Here is a 22,850-nt window from a genome sequence, read left to right as displayed (position 1 = left end):
ATGGGATAGTGGCGAGCGTTGTGATGTTGCGCAGGTTTAGTGGATTAGTTAAAGCCGTCTGTTGGGTGGCATAAACCGGACCTCTTCTCAAAATATTTGCCTGTAATATTAGTTCATCCCCTGGGTTCAGGAGGGAAGGACTCCTGAGTACGACGGTTGGACAAATGGGTGTGAACGCCATGCTCAAGCGATTAAACTAAAATGCCGTTTCAAGAAGAGTTGTCGGTCCCGCCACCCGTAAACGTTTATTCACTGGGGAAAATATATGACTTTGATATGTACCATCAGGCTCAGGACATGGCAGAGAAGCGTAGCACAGAAGCGGAACAACATGAAGTAAATTTGAATATTAGAAAGGCTTGACTGTAAGAACAAGATATATGGAAAATGAAGCCATACCTGACAGGAGCCAAGCAGTCACAACAGACTGAACGATACAAAACTGCAGAATACGATTTCGATCTGTATGATGCTTCCTGCCCTCTGTTACCAGAATTTTAGAGTTTCTTCTTTTCGTCTTTTCTTCGTCCCATAACCAGTCTTCTTTTCAAAGTCAGGTCTATTAAAGGATATTTTGTCTGTGCCATAGCGTGTACTATAAATACACGGGCACATCTACATATACAGTAAAACATTGTAAATGCGTGTGGCCCGAAACTGTCCAACTCACTCCTTGTAAGTATTAGAAACATTATGGACCCCCAAGTGAAGATATTCAAAAACTCACCGGACAAGTATTTACCAACTGTACCTGACCAGTCAAGTTTTGGAGAGTACACTTAAATCTTCGGACCGCGGCCTCAAGCAGCCCTAGTGATCAGAGCAGGAGCAGTACAGCTGCTGTGTAGGAGAGCCTACAAGGGGCAGGTGCAGTGCAGTTCATTAGGTGATTGGCTACAGGGTGGGGTGCCACGCAGGGCAAGAGGACGGGAACATAAGGTGAGGTGGTAAGAACCTGAGGGGGTGGGGGTGGGGGACTGTGGATGGGCCACTAATGAGACGCGTAGCTTTAAGCTTGAATTTAGCTGCCTGGGAAAGCTAAAGAGACGAAAACCCGACTGGTACTTGATTTACAAACCATGTAGATAGAGTCTTATTGATATAAATGGTGTTAGTGTAGATAGCGGGTGAGGTGAAAGTTAGCAATACATATTTGAGGCTTGACAGCTATGCCCAGGTGTGTTCGAGGTGACCAGGTGTGTTGATGAGGTGTTCACTTGGCTGTGTCGGGGGAGGGGGGGGGGGTGTCAGCTCCTTGGGTTGGAGTAAATGGGAAGGGAAGAAGCAGACAGACTGATGGTGTGTGACGAGGTTATCAGCTGAAGGGCAAATAATAGTATCCTAGATTCCTGATCTGTATAGATGGTGGCAGTAAAGGAGAAGGTTCCATCCCACCCACCACTCCATCCGACACATCAGCAGTCAGGAAGGCAGCGGCGGAGGCAAACCTTATGTAGGCTGAGGGGAAGCAGAGCCCCCTTCTCTGTGAAGAAGACTATTCAGTGCCTGCTTAATCAACCTTCGTCCTTTATGTCGTACTCACTGTTGACCATCATTGTTAGATTATCTGTATGATCTACTGAATATAGTGGTAGTATCTACTTTGACGAAGGTGAGGGAGGTATGCGCTGAGAGAGAGAGAGAGAGAGAGAGAGAGAGAGAGAGAGAGAGAGAGAGAGAGAGAGAGAGAGAGAGAGAGAGAGAGTTATGGACTGTGGGATAAGACATGGGACTAACCAGCCTGGGTGAATCACTTCGCGACCTGTTCCCCATCGCGTGGGTTCTGAGTGACACAATTTATCATTGTGAGATCGACCAGCGGGAGGAAATGCCCTCCGTCCACCCACCACCAGGTCTTCCACAGATCCTTCCGCCTCCAACTGTGTGGTGAGAGATACGTGTAGTTGTACACCCTTTTATCTTCGTTCTCCTGTCTCAAGTTGTGTGATAAGGGTGTTTACACTCTCTTATCTGTTTTTTTTTTTTTTTCTTGAGCTGTGTGATGAGCGATGTGTGAATGCACTCATTTATCTGTTTTTGCCTCAGGTTGTCTGGCGAGAGACATGTGTTTAGATTCGTTTATCTGCTATTTAGTCCTCACTCCCGACTTCTGACATAAGCTTTGCCTTCTGGTCCCTGGGCCACTATGGGAAAGTGCTATAGGATCATCCGTTTTTTACAGAAAATTACTCTCAGTATTTCTGTTTCTTAAGCTCTGTTTGGGAAAGGGAAAACAGACCAGTCCTCTCTAGATTCCATCCTAGACATAGTATCACATAGAACGTCTGCAATATCACGTAACTAATTGATTTAGTTTGATTGTTTAATCTCAAGTTACCGCCACAGTAGACCTAACCTGGCCCAACTGTATTAAGTTAAGGCTGGTTAAGGTATGGCTTTGTTTTCTTTATGCCTTGTTATATATATATATATATATATATATATATATATATATATATATATACACTTCATGTTATTCAGCTTAAACGTGTTGCCCTTCTCTATAGACCATACTCTGAGCCTGATGGTACACATCAAAGCCATATATTTTCCCCAATAAATAAACATTCATGGATGGCAGGACCGACAATTCTTCCCGTAGCGGCATGTTAGTCAACCTTGTGACTTTTTTTTACGTTCCGGTATGTTATATTGGGCTTGATCACGTCTGATTAGAGCTTACGTTAGGCATGTTAAGCATGGGCTTTGTTTTGTTAGGTTAAGCTTTGTCAGCTTATCGTAAGGCTACGATAGCTTTCTTGCAAGTTAGATGTGTCAGTTTATGTCTCATTAAACTGAATTAGTACTCGAGTTATTTAGAACGCCTCCCTGTCCATGTGCATGGATTATATGAAATGAAAGATTAAAACCACCTCAGCATGCCATTCATAAGTGAAAAGTAAGAAAAAAAACATGTCACTGCTCCTAATGAACAGATCCATGAAGTTGCAAGTGGATATGATGCCGGCAAACAAAATCATATCCCGTTTGAATTAATTTGTGGCGAGCATTTATTTCTTGTGTAAATACTTGTTTTAGATGTCTGCTGCACATGGATTTGCTTGAGGGGAGGCTAGATACCCACTGGGTCGGAGGCATTCCTGGGAAAAGCAGTCCTTGGGAAGATGTGGCCTCGGAAACCCATGGTATTTCTGGGTCGGAGGCATTCCTGGGGAAAGCAGCCCCCGGAAAGATGTGGCCTCGGGGACCCATAATACTCATGGGTCGGAGACCCTTCTGGGAAAAGTAGACCTCGGTACGATACTCTTGAGTTGGTTGGAGTCCTTCCTGAGAAAAATTGTCTCCGCTGGGGGCCTGCCTGGAGGGTTCGCGGATCCAGAAGGCTAAGCATTGGACCCGTGTTGGTCAGTGTGTGTGCTGCCTGTCTTTGTGTGGTCCTGCCTCATTCATGCCACTTTACACTGGTCTAGGGGGAGATGACAGTGATATTAGTGTCCCCCAATCTGTGTTTTTCGAGTCAGTGTGATTCAATGTCTCTAAAAGCGTGTGACTTGAAACATGAACCTGTTTCTTATGAATCGTTTGTAGCCACGAGTTTCGTTTGCTTGTGAGGCCTCATGGTGTCAGAACACTTCCAGGAACATCACACTGTAATCAGCATTGAAAGTGACATTATAGTTTAGGTAATTTTCTCGTAGTTTTAGTAGATAATGAACCTGAATAATTCCCGGAGCTTCAGATGGAAGAAAAAAATAGTATGAAATAAATTCGTTCGCGGTGAAACTGTTTGTAATCACGTCTTCGCTAACTACGAACAGGAATCGAAACGCTTCTTAGCGTTACCCCTTTACAAGCGGAGGGTTGCCGTGTCGTTTGGTTCCAAGGAGAGGATCGCGTATAGGGAATATACGACCCGCTACACTGGCCCAGTATTGGGTCAACAATGGCCGGACTTTATTAGACGTTGTTAGCCACAATTTCCTTTTGACAGATAAATTGTTCTGGGGTTTCTTACCTTCACTTGCTTAGCACGGTCCAGTACGCTTACCAAGTCACAGGACCGGTCTGTGTGTGTGTGTGTGTTTCCGGGTAGGCCCAGCAAGCATGTCTCCTCCTGGGTCTTTGGTCTTGTGAAGAATAGCAAATTGATACAACCCAATTACTCCAATGTATTCATGACTACCGGATCCCTCCAGGAACACTTGCTATCTGACTGGTAACTGTAGCACGGATTGCCCGGCCGCCTCCCTGCCTGTCAAGTTATTATACTGATTACCGTGTGGCATTTACTGCGGCATTGGTTGGCTGGAGTGATAGATGTTATTGGTGGAGGCCGGGGGCTTGTTGCCCCCTGAGTGGAAGGATGTGGAAAAGGTCACGCCAGTGGTGTTTGTTTGATGTTCATTTTTTTTTCTAGATGCTCGTTGACTTGTTGAGCACGACGTTACCATCCTTGGGCACGATGGCTACGACCCACCAATATGACATGGCCTTTGAGCTAACTCTTTTAAGGACAAGACCAAAGGCCCGGCCATTTTACCTAGAGTCGTACTCCGTCTTGCTCAGGGAGTGGAGGACTGTGACTACCCTGTAAGCAGGACCATGTGATGTTCTTGTTGGTGGTGGTGTTGGTGGAGGCGTGCCTGTCATTAAACAACAGCTTCACCCTTCTGTTTCTCCCCAAGCTGACGTAATAGCTCTGCCAGGTACAAGATAAGCTTTGTTTTTATGGCAGTTGTCGTGATGAAGTTGTTGAAGACGGGTGGTGTCCGCACCGTTTGGAGACGTCTGTCTAGGCCGCGCTCGCTCAGCTGAAGTTTTCTTTTAATTACTTCTTACCGGGAAAAGTATCTGTAATTACCTCCCACAGATGAAAAATAAGATTTTATTACCTGACGGGGGATTTACCCTGCCGTAGGAGGTCCTCGCTGTCTTTGAGTCTCCTTAATTAAACGAACGTTAGACATGATAAACCATTTCAGCCCACCAGAGGCACTGGACGAACTTGAATGTATATAGAGTTATACGGATGAAATGTTGTATGTGAATGGTGACTTATTCTTGGCAGCCTGAGACATACAGCCCTGACAGTGTATATGCTTTCCTCTTGCATTAAGAAAACCCACTAAGACACCACGTACCTTACAGCTGTTACTAGTGCCCTACATATGACGCTAAGGTCTTCTTAGAGTAGAGATTTCTATCTGTATATTAATTATTACTTCTGTCATCACTTTGTACTCTACGGATGAGAAAGATCGAGATTGGTAAAACATGGTTTACGGATGAGAAAGATCGAGATTGGGAAAACATGATTTACGAGTGAGACAGATCTAGGTCGGTAGAGCTGTTCTTTTTATTTTGAAAGAACTGACATAACATGCATTGGAAGTTGGAGTGTAAAGAATTGTCTTAGAAATGAGGCCTGTCCATTCTTGCTCTCTGGTGGACACTGGTTTCTGTTGTGGATTTTACAATAAATTGGAGTCTCTGATACAATAGGACGTTGTAAAGAGTAGGTATTGTCTCGTTTAATTTCTTTTTATTTTTTGGTAGTGATACCTGCCGTTTTGTTTTCTTTTATGTCGTTTTCCTTCATCGTCTTTCGTCATGGCTTACCATGACTGCATTGATACATTTGATATGTTTGCGGACGTTGCTTGATTCATTAAATGAGTAATGCGCAAAGAAAATGATTCTTTTGTTCGTTTGGGTATGTCTAATCAGGATACGAAGCTGATCAAGTCTCCAGATATCTTCGGTACCTGCTCCATGAGGATGGGAGGGGTTACGGTAGTCGGGGGTGAGGTAATTTTAGTTCATCGTACAGTAATTCGTAAATGTCCGCAAGAAACCTGAAATGTGGTGTTTTCGGTTCTTCCTACACACCGGATATTGACTAGTGGATATATCTTGTGGCTACTGACCACAGAGAATCCTCATCAACACGTCTGAAACATTATTATTTCCCTTGGGTCGAAACCCACAAGTCACGTTGTTGGAAATATTTCCCTCAGGGTTGAGTTTTCCTCTTAGATTGTTCCTAGTGTTTCTTGCACTAGATGTCTTATTTGAGCTAGAAGTATATATCAGATGTTAGGATAGAAACAAGACAAGTTTGAGAGAGCTGTTTTTCCCTTCAGATGTGGGAAACGAGATTATGTCTACATATACAGGTGTAGATGAGACAGATGAGATACATATGTCTTAGTATTCGGACGTAAGAGGTGACCTATGATGAATATGATAACAGCCCTTCAGGTTCAGGTCAAAAGGGACGCACCGTCTTGCTCAAGGGGCGTATCTTCGTGTTCCACGGGTCATACCGTTGTACTTAATTGTTCTGTCATGTTCAAAGGGGTCTTACCATATTGCCTTAAACAGTTCATATTGTCTTGGTCAAAGATCACACCAGAGAGCTGAAAAGAAGGGTGGGGGGGGGGGGGGGGATGAACTAACAGTCTCAGACCCTCTAGCATTTAGCCTCATTCTTTCAACACAAGATTGCCAACCTGACCACAAGCGAGTGAAAGGCCGTTCATAGCCCCCTGAGGGCGGCAGTACTACTTGCACATGTTGTTGGAGTGAATAACAAATAGCTGGAGGTCGTTTTGCTTGGATCCATAACATACGACACTCGCGCTAAGAATGAAAATTAATTTAATTTGTATGAAGGGTTTGGTGCCCGTTATGGGACAACATATTCTCCAGCTATGGCCAAGGAAAGTCTAGCCGATGCTTCTCGTCGCTTCGTGTGTTTCATTAGAATTATGAATTCTTCGTTCGTGCCCTCCTTCTCCCTCCTTGGTAAGCTTTCTCTGGCTTTTACACATTTTTTCTTGTCCTTAGCTGGTACAGGATAGTAAAGCCTTCTGCTTCATTTTCCTGTCTCTAGGATTATACCACTTTACTTCAGCAGATGTCTTCCTCAGACCATCCTTCCCGTACACTGCTACTCTTTTCTTCCATACGTCTTTCTCTCCGCCTTAGTCCGTCCCACTCCAACCCCCTCCCCTAACCCAGTCAAGCCCAAGCCTACTCCTATCCCGCCCCACTTTCTTTGCCCCTGTGTACTTTACCTGCCCCAGCTCCACATGTACCGGTAGGGTGAAGGGAGGGCATGTGTGTGAGGTGATCGTTTAGTGCGGTGAGAGTAGAGAATGGTTTGGTATCAGTCGCGCCACGCCCTGTTGCTAGGTGTCAACAAGGCCAGGCTCCCTGTTGTTAGTCCAACTGCGAGTGGCAGTGGGTGGGGAGTTGGCGTCTGTATGGAGCCGGTCTGGCTGGGTTTAATGTTTATGCTCGTTATGTACTATGCTGGGTACTGCATATAGTGTGCTACCTACATGCTTTATCTGTTGTGCCACGTTTGCTACTCATATGTTTATATATATATATATATATATATATATATATATATATATATATATATATATATATATATATAGTGAAGACAAAGCTTCTTCGAACTCACCAGTCACGAAATTTCGTGAGCGATGGGCTAATGTTGGTAATGCACGGGCGATCCTGGTGACTGTGACGCGGCTCAGTGTGCTCATGTTACGTGAGGTGATGTACGTAACAGTAGCAAGAGCTTGAATATTGCGGCGATAGCCATCCATAACACTCCTGGAAGTTGGTCAGCGGAGCGTCGACTGGTCATCTCCAGTGTTACAAGTTTGGTGTTTGGTTAGTGATTGGTGTTGGTTTGTGTGGTACTGTGGTCGGGGCTGCACACTTGTTGTAGATCATATTCAGCTGACGATTCGCGGAGTTGACCTACCCTGTGGGTCGTCGCCTCGTACCGATGTGTGTTAAAGATTATTTACAAGAATATAGAGGTAAAGAGATCTTTTACACGCGAGATGGAGGACAGAAGAAGTCTGGCTAACCTCCATGAACACGACGGAACGACCTTTGGTTATGACGACCTTACCTTCACTCCCAAAGGTCGTGCCGAAGGTGGTCAAGAGGTTTGTGAAGAGTAAAGGAAGCCGGGGATAATACGCTTAGCATTTGTTTGGAATATACTTGGCACAGACGTTCCATTTGTTTGTAATATTTTTGTGTTTCACCAGAGGCCATTTATATGTTGGTGGTGATGACTGTGGTGGGTTAGCATCACTCCCGCTACCATGGAGAAGACCTGCTGCTTCTTGCATGCTCTGACTTCAGGGTTACGGCCTCTAGGTTTTGTCCTGTGGAACTACAGCAGCATTTGGATAAGAGTAGATGCCATACGATTATTTCTGAGGTCTTCACCCCTCACAGCTGAGTTTGGGGCCTTACCTTTAGATGGTTTCGGAGGTCCTCCAACCCCGCGGGCTAAGTGTAGAACCTTAACATACGCGAAGGTTCCAGTTGTCAGGTGAGGGGCGGTGGTGGGAGGGGTCAGGATAGAGACCTTGTCTTACAAGGCCACGCATCCTGCTCCCCACGTCGTCTGGACGCTGAGCTGGTTAAGCTTGTGTGTGTGTGTGTGTGTGTGTGTGTGTGTGTGTGTTCGTCACGTGCAGGAGGAAGGGGACTGATTGGCCCCTGTCTGGGTGCCTGGACGGAAAAGTGTCCTCCACACATCATCGATAAACAAATCCCACCTCGCACAAGTGTCGCAGGCCTTCTCAGAGGGCCAGACTGGCCCTAGTGTCAGGGTAGGAAGCGCCTGGAAGAAAGTGGGTCACCGGTGCGGGCTGACTACCTTTCACAGCATGTATGGTAGACCAGTTGGTCGCCGTCCTGCCCGGCCGACCGTCCGCCTAGGTCGTGCGGCTAGACATGGGTAGGTTGGTTCGCCCGGTGTCTAGGCGCCGCCTCCCGCTGGGTTATGTCACTACTGAGGTATGTCATGGTTGGGACCGCACCGTATGTCGCAATTTACTTAATACTAATGAAAGCGAAACCTTTGTGTTGTATTTATATAACCTGGAGGATGCGTTACAGGAACATACAGGTAAATGAGGATGTTTAACGTAAACTTTCTAGAAAACTGTCCTCACAGGCGAAAGTTTGTGACGCGCCTTGCCTCACACGCGTGTGGGACTGGAGTGTTCCCTTTCTAGCGTACTACCAGGATAAAGACCCTCCCTCCTCAACTCCCATGACCCCAGACCTAGACCATACAGCTATGGAGCATCCCCCCCTGAAGAGTCGATTGGATTGATTTTACCCTTGATGTAGAACTGAATTACACACACACACACACACACACACACACACACACACGACACGGCACGACACGACACGACACGGACGCCTCCGGGGAATATGCGACCGGCATCAGAATGTAAATTGTCGGCGCTCCGAAGAAAGAAGGAAAGTTAACCTTGCCGAGTTACGTTTCCCCCAACGAGTCGGTGGAATGCGAGTGTGTGTGTGTGTGTGTGTGTGTGTGTGTGTGTGTGTGTGTGTGTGTGTGTGTATGTGTGTGTGTGGAACTTGTCTGTGATGGTGGGGAGGTGGTGGAACACCTCGTGGTTTATTCAGTGTGAGTGGCGGTCGTAACTTGGAGGCTGGGTCCTTAAAATATTTTGAGAAGGAAAGTTAGAGATTGTCCCCTTGGGGACGGCGGTATGTGTACGACAACCCCTGGAGCACGAAAGTATGGCCCTTCAGCACGACGGTATGGCCATTGAGCATAACGGGACGACCTTTGATCACAAGGCCACGACACCCTTAAGCACGACGATAAGACCCTTGAGTATAATAGCCTAGTATTCGAACTGACCGACGAGGTTCAGACCAAAAGACCAGGCCGTCTATACTCAAGGGTCGCAGAGTCGTTCCTGGGAAGTATAAGTCTGTTGAAAACCCTTGCTGTTTTTATTCGTGTCCAATTTTGTAGTGGGAGTCTCCTGGTAACGTCGTATCTCTACACGCCAGCAGCTTACTTGCGACGGTAGGAGTCCAGTCCAGGAATCTGAAGATTACAATCATTTGCGATTTGATGAGTGAAGTTAGCGACAGAATTTTCAAGGATATCAGATTCTCCTGTATATCTAACTTCCGGTATCGCAAACATTTATGTTTCAAATCTTAAAAAAAAAAGGTAATCAGTACTTTCAAGTGCTTTGATTCTTCAAAGAAACTTGCCCAGTACGTAAATAGTCCCAGTAATTTGAGTCTCCTCAGTCGTGATGACAATTCTAGCTTCCAGAACTGCTGTGAGGGGGAGCACTTGGTCATCTACTGAGCCGAGGAGGTAGAAAGCAGGCCCTGAAATCAGTACTGCCTACGGTAACCCTTGCACCCCTGGCGCTGACCCATGCATCAGCCTCAAGGGGTTTCCTTTGGTTCACAAACCCTCACCCACACTGACCGTCTTCCTCCTTAAAAACTAACCATTATATCGTTTAATTCAGGCAAGACCATCAGGTTCCTTTCGATAGTTCAGACGGTAAAAAAGGTGAAATTACATGGATCAGTCATTGGTATATCAATTGACTGGTGCTGTCATTAACTAAATATGATGTAGCAAAGACCCCCCCCCCCCCCAGAGTTAGAGTACCGTTTTCTGTCTTGCCTTGACAAAAACATCTAATTAACCCGAGAACAAACTTTAGATTCCCTTGGACCAGACGAAAGTCTTCACGTCGCATATTACTCATACATTAATTCATCGCATTGCTCACTGATCGTGATCTAATCCGTTCAGGCTGTCTGTAATTTATATTCGATTTATCACTGAACTTAAGTCAGAGGCAAACATGTTACCTGGCCCTGTCAGAAAAACTAGGGCTTCCACTAATTGTTGTCATGCGGTCTTGAAAGTACTGTACCCCAAGTCTGAGGCACTTTGTTGGCGGGTCCTGCACTACCCAGCCCGGGGCGTAGGGGACCTGTAGCAGGAGGATCTAGGTCAGTGTGAAAAGGTCATTTGAGAACGCGTAGGGTACAGCCCTCGGGCAGCTACCGTTGGTGTCCCAGGTATTCGTTGTTGGCTGTCGTGTTGGGAGGCCCTAGTTGGGGTAGTCGTGACTTGGCAACACTGGATCTCGTATATTTTACAATATTGATAAACTTAATTATGTATTTCAGGATCCAGACAGTTTATTCCCTTTTTTTTTTATGTTGCATCGGCTTAAGAAAATGGTCAATATGGCTTTAGTTGTAACATTAGCTGTGTCCAATATGAAAGCATTACCGTATGTCCATGAAGGAGTCCGTTTAGTAAGCATGCCCTTCATTGAGGTAATAGGTAAATTATTCGGAACCTCAGACTTAAATAATGTTGTTTTCGTAAAACATTGTAATGACAACTTTTGTCTGGAAAACCGTCGTAAAAGGGAAATATTTAATTATATATATATATATATATATATATATATATATATATATATATATATATATATATATATATATATATATATTATCCCTGGGGATAGGGGAGAAAGAATACTTCCCACGTATTCCCTGCGTGTCGTAGAAGGCGACTAAAAGGGGAGGGAGCGGGAGGCTGGAAATCCTCCCCTCTCGTTTTTTTTAATTTTCCAAAAGACGGAACAGAGAATGAGGCCAGATGAGGATATTCCCTCAGAGGCCCAGTCCTCTGTTCTTAACGCTACCTTGCTAACGTGGGAAATGGCGAATAGTATGAAAGAAAGAATATATATATATATATATATATATATATATATATATATATATATATATATATATATATACATATATATTATCCCTGGGGATAGGGGAGAAAGAATACTTCCCACGTATTCCCTGCGTGTCGTAGAAGGCGACTAAAAGGGGAGGGAGCGGGTGGCTGGAAATCCTCCCCTCTCGTTTTTTTTTAATTTTCCAAAAGAAGGAACAGAGAAGGGGGCCAGGTGAGGATATTCCCTCAAAGGCCCAGTCCTCTGTTCCTAACGCTACCCTGCTAATGCGGGAAATGGCGAATAGTATGAAAGAAAGAAAGAATATATATATATATATATATATATATATATATATATATATATATATATATATATATGATCCTAAAGCGGTCACCTGGTCTGATATATACGAGGGACAACACCTTACTTCATAGTCCACGGCGAGTGAATCTGGCATTACTTTTCCCAGACTGTCTACACCTTGCATTCCACATGCATGTTATTATACATCCTCAGAGTAACGAGTTGATTGCATAGTACACCATAACTCTATTTGAGTGCGTAATACACCATGACTATTCGTAGTCGGGAATGATAAACGGAAGCGGGAAGATTCCCTCAGGTAGTAACGGGTCCCCTTTTCTTCGTAAGGGAGAAAGAACGGTGTCTGATTTTGTTTCATAATCACGAGCACGACGGTACAACCCTTGAAGATAACAGTACGATCTATGAGCACGACGGGTATGATTGCGTGATCTTTGATTAGACGCTCAAGGGTCGGGTTAATGACCAGGTCATTCATAACCGAGGGTCTTACCCGTCGTTTAAAAAAAAAAAAAAAAAATCTGCCTCACATAGGAAAACGTGATGCATTACTTCCCAGGGAGTGTTACCGCTTCCTTTTATCATGGATGATTACAAATTAGAGAGGATTAGACAATTACATCGTTACTCAAAGGAGGTATAATTGAACAGTAGGATTGGCAATTACAGACATTGCTCAATTATCAGTAATTGTTTTACTTTTACGAGTTTCCCATCATGGTGAGCAGGTTTGCTATAAGTCTTCAATTAGAGAAGTATTATTTCCAGGTACATAAGTGAAATGCGTGTCCTTTGCAAAGATGAGTATAGTACGATAGCGTATCGGCGGGACAACTGTCGTAGTTGGAATGAGTACCAAAAATGCAAGGGAGGTAATCTTGTTTACGTTTTAATATGCTGTACTCCTCACTGTTTGCCTTGAATATCTTGATATCAGAGTATAACATGGATGTCTCTGAAGCCTAATACAAATATGGGACCACAACTGGTGAAGGTATTCTAGTCAAAACTGTTGTGGATTCCCTCATTTAGATAATTCGAGAGTATCATAAAGTTGTAACCAAACAGCTTTATAAACAAGCTGGTAAACACAACGTAAGGTAGTTACTTAGAAGGCCAAAACCTGTAATCAGGAAGCAACTTAGTAGGTCTGTTTGAACCAAGTACACAAATGCAACTAGGCACCAGGAGATTGATTTTCTATCACAGTGGAATGTATCAGGTAAAATATGTGTATAAAGTAACAATATCATTAGACTACAAGGTGGTTGCTAGATTATGGCTAGGCTATAAGTGCTATTGGCCCTGTAACCTATCTGGAGATTTTGATCCTGTGCTAGGCCACGTATGGTCTGTAGCTTATCTAAAGATGGCTCTTTTGCCAATACGATGTTGATTCTGAGCAAGGCTATGGGCCAAGGTGGGCTGTCTGGAAATGTTGAACGTTAGTTAGGCTATTGAGGCTATATAGCCTATGTAGATATGATGGACCACTTTCGAACTGTAAAGTGCTTGGCCAGAGATATGAACACATACCAGAACACTGTGTTATAGGCGGAAGGAGTAGAACACAGTAGTGATAGATCCAAACAAAACCTTATTGATATGGTAATTATAAATAAAATCCGAGACTTTATCCACTTTTTGCAACTAGTACATCTGTTTATTGTACGGAAAGACTGTAAGCTTATGAAATGAACTAACTTTGTAACATCTTATGTTATACTAAACTGGCCCCTTGGGTCTGACGGAGACCATTTGTGATTTATATAATCCTTTAGCGCCACCGCCTACAATTTAAGCGCGGGAGTTCACGGTAAACCAAACGCTGATAACGGCAGAATCTAACGCGTAGACGGAGGCCAGTAAAGATGATGGACGGAAGCGTAGTAGAGGAGAGGTTGAGGGAACGGAAGGGCGGAAAGGAATAGCCGACTAGGCTGCAGAGGAGGCTTTAAAGTGGAAGAATGAGAGATGTAGAGTAGATAGTGTTGAACTAAATAATAATATGTAGAGGGAGTGAGAAAGGTGATGATCTTTAGTGAGTGTGTGGAGAAAGTGAGCGTTAGTGAACGTATTTGAGTGTGTGTAGAGAGTTAATGAACGCCAGGAAATGAGCGTGTGGTGGGAGGGTGAGGAAGCAGCTCCGTCAGGGTTGTTAAGGTTGGGTGGGGCACGGCTTAATTGGTACCACTGATGCTGCTACTGCAGTTCATAACTGTTCCTTTTCTAAGGAACAACGGCTACAGCTGCCACGTCCTCCGCTGCACACACACACACACACACACACACACACACACACACACACACACACACACACCTTAAGTACTTATTATCAATCAGATGATGTGCTTTTGTTGTAAGTTGAAACTTGTCTCCGTCAGACAGCATTTACTTAAGAGTGGCCCTTTGGATGTCGTGATTGTAGTGATTTCTTTAATGATAGGTTCGTAGTTAGGCTGTCGTGTTGCTGTGAGGGCGTGTCTGCCTCGAGAGGCTTGTGTGTATAATTACAAATTTTTTACGGTACGGAGAGGAAGTTCTATACGTGAGGGGACCCATCTCGCGTTTGTGTTCGTTGCCTTTCCTGTTTTACAAGGTAGCATCAAGAACAGACGACTTAAACCTACGAGGAAAAATCCTTGCTTGCCTTCTTCCCTTACATTCAGAAAGTGATAATACGCAAGAATAGGCCTCCACTTCCATCCCTCATGGTCGCACTCGACGTCACGCAGATTCGTGGGTAGTGGTAGCACCTCCCGGTTTCTCAAAGTTCTTGTGGTGGTTAAATATTTACTTTCATAAAAAAAAAAAAGATGTACCCACGGTGGTCGTCTAGGCGGCACATCTAGACAGACGCAGTCATATTTCAAGACTGTGTAAAATACATGGACACTGTGTAGCTGCTAGTACCGCGAATGTTTAAGTAAAACACTTACGTCCTTCCCCATAGAAGAGGGAGGTTAAGGCCAATTGTTTCGGAATTAATTTTGTTTTCCATTGTGTCAGCTGAAACTAGTCGACTGGTGGTTAATGACTTACTGATTTATTCAGAACGAAACCCCAACTTGAGTATGTGTAAGTATGCTGTAACATGAAATTGTAATCTGTAACGAGATAACGCACTTTACATGGACATCGCTTCTACATGACGCAAGGCGGATGAATACAAGAAAATTGTCCAGAGTCCTCGTACGTATAGCTTCCGCTACGGTTCGTATCAGCTGCATTCATATTAACGTCACCTTGTGACTCGTATGATGAACTATATTGCGAGAGAAACAGAAGGATTTCCTTCTTCGCTTCACCTCCCTCCCCACCGCTCTCTCCCGCTTCCATCAGGAGTCATAAAATGTTAAATAACTTTCACTTAAACCACAAATAGTTGTTAGCAAGACAAGACACTGTCATAAAGATGTGTGGGTAGGAAGAAGATTTTCTGGGGATCATTTAGGGAAAAAAGTATACATGTGGTTATGTATGCAAGAAATTGCTTGCGGTGTATGTGGTTTTGGCTTGTGTTGAGAGAGGCGGCGGGCGGGAGACGTGATCCTTACTGAGGTAGGCAGGAACAGCGATGGAGGGAAATGCAGAAGGTGAATAAAAATGGGAAGTGTGTTGAAATTCCTAGAATTCATGGTTCTCAGTCTGCTTTGGAATATAGTGCACTATTGGCTTGACCGTGTCGGAAGACTATGTAATATATATTACCGTTGGAGTCAAAAGGTGCAAAAGTCGCAAGAGAAAATGTAAGCATCCGGGTGCCATATTTGCTTAACACTTTCCTGAAGCCATTAGGAACACTTTGGGCTTTACAGTGGAGAAATTTGAATAAGGACTGGATGTGTATTTGAAAAGTGCATCAGGCTAACCAGGATGTCGTGGCTACGTAGGCCTACGGGCTGCGCTCTCCAACAGCCAGTGAACATAGAAGCAACACGACAGCTTGAATCCCAGACCCAGCTGTAAGGTTAAAAGATCTTCGTAATCATCTCCAAATATGCATTAGGTAAGATAAGGACCCAGACTCAGCTGCATGGGTATAAGACCTTCGAAACCATAGCAGGGTACCAGGCCGAGTTTGCTGATGTTAGCTTCTTGACAAACACAACACCGTAAACCTTTGAGTATGATGACACGGCCCTTGACCAGACCCTTAATGGCCCATCATACCCAACAGTCGTAACCGTCGTTCTTCCAAGGGTTTTACCGTCTTCCTCCTAGAGATTGAAGGGTAGTCTCAGCCCATCACTCTTACATGAGCCAGAGCATGAGGCCTCACGACGTAATTTCATAACCTTTCGAGTTAGCCGAGAGATGTGAAAGTCGACACAGCCTTCAGTGAGAGGTAATCCGCTGTGATTGAAATAAAAGGTAAATCCACCATTATTACGTCCTCACATACGTGGCGTTACAAAGTGTATGAACGCCAGCTTTACCAGTATGGTGATCCAGGGAAAGCTTGTGGCTGTACTTTTAGTTTCGCAGGGGTGCTTTGATAATGTTATCTGGTGGATGGTTGTATCAGTACCCGTTATCAGTTTGACTATTTCTGTTGCTGGTCGGCATGCCTCCTTGGTCAGGATGGTTAAGTACATTTTATAAAGAAATCTGGCACATCTCTTGTCTAGCCTTGATATTTCTTGTATGTCAGTTAAAAACATGCTGGTGAGTATCCCCTGCCTCAGAACCAATATTTCGTTTTCTGTGTTACGAGGCTCGATATGAACCTAAATCTTTTGCCAACAGTCCCTCTTTAACCGCTGGAGGACGTAGGTAATGTAAGGCCTTCGGGCACGATGGTCTGGCCTTTGACTTTATCCGCAAGAATCAGGTCAAAGGCTAGAGGACATCTTTCTCATCTTGATCAAAAGGTTAATTATTGTAGTTAAATCTACCGCTGACGCGCTGCCGTGACTTCGATGTGTTAATGTATTACTGAACCTCGTCTGTTGACATTGGGGTAAGCGAGGGACGGCTGAGTAAGTGCTGTCGACCCTGAACAAAGGAGATACCTAGTAGTGGATTCGAATCCTGATCGCCTCATCATCGTTCTTGCTACGACACGTCCGCTAGTGACGTTGCTCAACCTCACAGCTAGCATGGGAGAGGTTTGCAGAGTCATGCACGCGTTCAGCTTTCAGCTCGAGAGTAATTAGAAAACCTCACAGAAGCACATTGCACTTATATGTTGTGTCTGGATCCCCGAGGAACTTCTGTTAAACGCTAGTTTTGTAGTCTTTCCTTGTGTACGTTTATCACAGTATTCATCCATCATAGTGATTTGCATACCAAGGTATATTGTTTTTATTAATATCGTTAAAAGAAATAGACATTTTGCAACAGTTGTCATATACATTAATGATTTCATATGCATAGTCCTCATGACAGTCGTCACAAGGCATCACAGTCTAGGTAGGGATAGTCATCACTGGGCCTTAGAGTCAAGTAGTAGCCATCACAAGTAGTAACAGACAAGTGACAGCCTCCGCAGCATCCGACGGCAGATTCTCAGCCATCCGGGCATGAAGGGTTCATGAAGTGTTTGCTTTACGCTCCGCTGACGCAAAGCAACGTTGTGAGTGTCCAGGGAGATGTTGGGAGAGGAGAGAGTAGATATAGAGAGGGGCGGAGATAGGCAGTGACAGTAAAGCACGAAGGTGAGATCCTACTAGCCTTTCCGACCATCATTGGCCCGAGGATCGCCACTCACGGTCAGTTTTCCTATTTCGATATTTTCGATCCCTTTTAATCAGAGAATAAGATTACGATATTGTAACGTGATTTTTTCCTTTGTAAGTAAAAATGCCATACGCATATCCATCGTACTCCAACCTATCCTTAAACTCGGTTGGATGTGTTCCGATATCGTAACGTTTAACAGTTGATTTTTTTTCTAACCTACATTCACTATAACATTAATTAACCAGAAGAAAGTTTCAATATCGTAACATAAACTGCTTCGCCAGCGAAACTAGAATGTAGTTTCGATGTCGAAACTTTAGCATTTTAACTCTACTTTCATTTTTCAAGTTTAGCTTTAATATTAAGATATTAATTTTTATTGAGAATCTGTAAAGTTTATAAGGTAGGATTATATATATATATATATATATATATATATATATATATATATATATATATATATATATATATATATATATAACCTGTATCTTTTCTGAGCTGAAGTGGTTACCCGTAAAGACAAGGGCTCTGTGCAATAGGAGGTTGAAAATAACTGGCTGCTTTTGTGTTCCCATTATCTAGATCACGTAATACTCGGCAAGCCTCTGCTTCATTTGCTTACCATTTACCATGTAACCGTTGGCACTATGGGGCGAGCATTCGTGATTTTTTCCCCTCATGACACCGCTAACCTTTGAAACACTTTGATTTATTGTCTTTCGTAATAGCTGTTACATAACGCTTCTTAAAAATAGCAAGTTTTGCGCTTCCTTCAAAACTAAGTTGATTTTTCCTCTGCCCCTCGGACTTTATCTCTTTAACATTGAAGTTCTGCATGTTGCCGGAGAGGACTTTTGTCCCTGACTGTGTCCATCAACATCAATAGAGTTAATAGTAACCTTTAATCAACAGACCACTGCACATTCACCGTCAAGTGGCAAATGAAAGCAGTTGTTACCTCCGTTTTTCCTTTATATGCCTACAGTCAAGAATCACTTTCATTTAAGTGTCGAACGTCAAAACGATTTCCGTGAGAGGGAATCCATTACGAAAATGAGAGGGTTAAAAAAGGAGTCAGTGTGCGTGCGTCACCGTGCGCGTGACGTCATTCAGAATTAAATACCCTTCACGTAGCTCATTTGATGGAGCACTTATCGGTTGGCTTTCACTGATACCCGGTGTTTTGCCATTAATTGAGGATGAAAGTGTCAAAGATAGATATCAAATAATTTGCTAGTTTATTGAAATAATGTAAATGTCACTGTACCCTTGGTGTATCTTCCAAGACTTGTGGAGAAATATTTTAAATTACTCCGCAGTAATTTTAAATTATTGATATTCGGTGTGATATTGTTCAAGGTAGATTGTTTAAAGAACCTATTAGAAAAAAACTTTCCTTTAGTTTACGGTACAATTCCAGTAAGCTGGAATGTATTTAGATTCATCTGGCCAGTACCACTTAGTGAAAGTATTGATGAAGCTGCGTTGTATTGCACTGTTTGTAGTAGGGGCATAGTGTGATATGTTTTGTGTGGTACTGTATAGAGGTGGAGTTTATTTGATAGAACATTGTATTTAGGAAAGGTAAGATGTTCGTAGATTAGTATATCGTGAAGGTAAAGGGTGGAGTGTGTTATATGAAGCTTTGTAAGTAGAGAAGGTGTGGTATGAGGTCCCTGATGTGAAGCGTCGCATGCAGTGAAGGTGTAGGGTTGGGGTGTAACATGGGTGTGGTTGACTGGAAAGTGTAACGGAGTACCCAGTAAGGTTAGCCACACGCCACCGCCGCCGGCTTCTACCGCACACCAGCATACGTAAAAAAGAAAAAAAAAAATGCAACTCGCGAATAACCTGCATCCCCCGCACGCACACTGGCTTTACTATGTAGTCCACCTATCTATGTAATTCTGAGTCCGTCTCACCTACTCACCTACTCCTGCTGCCCACCTGTCATGAAAGCTTCCTAAGTTAGAGGCAGTCATAACGGAGTTAAAGAGCTTCAAAGGTAGGACTTTTAAGTTCCAGCCAGGCAAAGACGAGCCAGTTGGGAGGCGGGCGACGGAGGTGGCACGTCTTGCGTCAGGTCTGCCTTGTGTTGTTGTTGTTGATATTTGTTCACCGGGTCACTTGTCTCACAACCACCACTGTTTAAGTATCTAATTAGACAAGACCGTCACCACACGAACTGCGGCCATAAGACCAGAGTTCGGTCAAGGGGAGGACGGAACGTGCACTGAATGGGTATCAGATTTACCATGAGTTTATCATGAATAATTTTGGGAGTTGAAGGCACATAATCAGTGCCTTCAACTCCAAAATTATTCATGATTGGTTATGTTGATGCAATGTTGTGTGATGTATCTTAATGCTCCTCGTGCATTGCCCTTGGACTGTATTCCCAGTTCATGACGGTATTCCCCGCCAAGCACTTAACATAGACGTGATTATGTTACTTAAGAGACTTAACATAGACGTGATTATGTGTTACTTAAGAGAGCATCAGCATGTGATTTCAAAAAGTAAGCTTACGCTCACGTTATTAGGGAATGCTGTTTGCAATTGGTGAATTCATTCGCGATAGAGCGGTAATCCAGGTTTTTGCTTTGTGCTGTGATATGTTCACAGCCAGTGCAAGCCTCAGTTGATGTGATACGGAGCCATGCTAGATAGGCTTGTATACTTGGGTGTTGGCAGCACTTTGTAAACAGATGTTTCTCATAATTACGTGACTTGCATTGGAAATCCATTGCCTCTGAGAGATTTGTTATAAACAGAAGCACGTACTGTGTTTACAATGGTATTTTTCAAGATAACTCTCTGGCCGATTCTTTATTTTTCCTTCCTCCCTGTCTCTTTTATCACTTCATCAGTCCTTCTCTTCTCCCTTTTTCTCTCTTTTGGTGCAAGCTTGCCTAAAAGTAAAAAATATCATGAGCTTGATTTGTTACTCATAAAACAAATGTAAATATTCTCGTTTGCTTCCGACGCGTGAACCTGTCCTTAATTGAATGAGATGAACGTCGGATCGCAGCGTAATCTTTAATTACTTGGTTTACACGGTTAAAAACATTCTATGCAAACAAAGCATGTTCGAGGAATTACCAGGGGCGGTGTTAGTAAAGGTGATACTTTAGGAGTCAGGTAATCCCATCTTTCATTTCCCGGGATGTGTGTACGAGAAAGCGAAGCCTACCAAAACGCTACCATGACTAGTGTGTGGGAGATACTCTGCCTACACTTGCACACTTGCCATCTTCCCCGGTAGGATCTGCCGCTCTGTGAACGTGTCATCATGATTTCATTGTGTGGTAATGTTCCTTCTCCGTGCTTACATACTGTGGCTCAGGTATTTCCGCATGTTTCCGGTTTTACTGATTAGTTGCATATACTAGTTTTGTGTACTGAGAATGAGGGGTTAGGATCCTATGATATGGGAGTATGAGAACAATATGTTTCATAGGAGGATCCTAGGACATGGAAATATGAGAATGATAGGTTTCATAGTAAGTGTAATGTATATATCAGATCTGTTAAGCCTTGGTAAATAAAATAAAAAAGAATGGGTCCAATGTATGGAAAGAAGTCATTAGAAAATGCTGAGATGTTGGTAGCTTACTTTCGTAGTTGTTTATTAATATTATTTATCTATTTTTTTCAAACTGCTAGATTGTCCTACTCTGCAATATTGGTTCACTTTCCCTCTTCTGTAGGTATTACTTTATTTCCCCCAAGAGCTGGCTGCTTGTGTGTATATCAGCAACTTAAGGGTGGGTCATTATGATACCTGCTACTTTCCCTACACGTCGAAGCTATGGAACTCTACCTTCTCATATTTTTCCCAGTAACTATGACCTGGCATATATATATATATATATATATATATATATATATATATATATATATATATATATATACACACACAGGAGTGTGAAAGGCTTGCAAGGAATAGAGTGAATTGGAACGATTTGGTATAACGGGATCGACGTGGTCAAAGGATTGAACTAGGGCATGGGGTAAACCATGGAAAGGTCTGTGGGGTCTGGATGTGGAAAGGGAGGTGTGGTTTCAGTGCATTACACATGACAGCTAGAGACTGAGTGTGAACGAATGTAGCCTTTTTTGTCTTTTCCTGGCGCTTCCTCGCTGGAGGTTTGGGGGGGGGGGGGGTGCTATTTCATGTGTAATGGGGTGGCGACGAGATGGATGAAGGCAGCATGTATGAATATGTACATGTGTATATATGTATATATCTGTGTATGTATATGTATGTATACGTTGAAATGTATATGTATATGTGCGTGTATGTGCATTTATGTATATTGAGGGAATATCCTCATTGAGGGAATATCCTCACCTGGCCCCCTTCTCTGTTCTTTCTTTTGGAAAATTAAAAAAAAATGAGAGGGGAGGATTTCCAGCTCCCCGCTCCCTCCCCTTTTAGTCGCCTTCTACAACACGCAGGGAATACGTGGGAAGTATTCTTTCTCCCCTATCCCCAGGGATAATATATATATATATATATATATATATATATATATATATATATATATATATATATATATATATATATATATATATGTGTGTGTGTGTGTGTGTGTAGTTGGTTCTAATTCACTGATGTGTCCAACAGATGCAAGGATCTACGGTATGACACAGACCTGCCATCAGCCTCCGTCATCATCATCTTCACCAATGAAGCTCTCAGTCCATTACTCAGGACTATATGGTCGGTCATCACCCGCTCCCCAGCACGTCAACTCAAGGAGATCGTCCTCGTCGATGACTTCTCAGACAGAGGTCAGTGCATCTTTTTCCTCGTATTAGGAGAGGGGTAATCGTTGGATGGGAGCAGTGGTGGTAAAGTGTGTTAAGGAAGAGAAACAGAATAATTACTAATTTCTTGGTGCCAGTTTGTGAATATGAGAAGGAAGCTGTACACACATTAGGGCCTCCATCTCATTCCCTCAAGTACTTTAAGAGGAAACATCAATTTACCAGAGATTTCATACTGGTAGTGGGTAACAAGATCACTGTACTGTAGCTGAAGGAATTAAGCTGAGCTTCTGAAACAGAATAGTTGTCATAGATTTATCCACAGAAGGGGAGAGAAAGGAAGATAAAAGTACAACACTATGATTCCTAAATAGTTTAGTGTTGTTAATGAGGTATTCTTTGAAAAAGGGACTTCCAGATTGACAAATGATTACATAAAAAAAAGATATGAGAATGCTTGGAAAGTATTTGGATAATATTTCCAAGTTGCCTTTGAAGTGAATGGACACTGGGAACAAA

The 22,850-nt window shown here is 43.3% G+C and overlaps 1 protein-coding gene across 3 annotated transcripts in view; it reads left to right on the top strand.

Moving 5' to 3' along the window:
• Pgant1 (Polypeptide N-Acetylgalactosaminyltransferase 1) overlaps positions 1-22,850 on the top strand; it is a 162,957-nt gene that overhangs the window by 102,270 nt on the left and 37,837 nt on the right. For all 3 annotated transcript variants that reach the window (XM_071690263.1, XM_071690264.1, XM_071690262.1), the window contains exon 2: positions 22,189-22,355. In XM_071690263.1, the coding sequence (XP_071546364.1) occupies positions 22,189-22,355 (167 nt within the window). The remainder of the gene's footprint in view (positions 1-22,188; positions 22,356-22,850) is intronic.

The sequence above is a fragment of the Panulirus ornatus genome, chromosome 48 (assembly GCF_036320965.1).
Source record: "Panulirus ornatus isolate Po-2019 chromosome 48, ASM3632096v1, whole genome shotgun sequence".
Taxonomy (NCBI): Eukaryota; Metazoa; Arthropoda; class Malacostraca; order Decapoda; family Palinuridae; genus Panulirus; species Panulirus ornatus.
The sequence above is the reverse complement of the archived record's forward strand: the minus strand, read 5'-3'. Positions and strand labels throughout refer to the sequence as shown.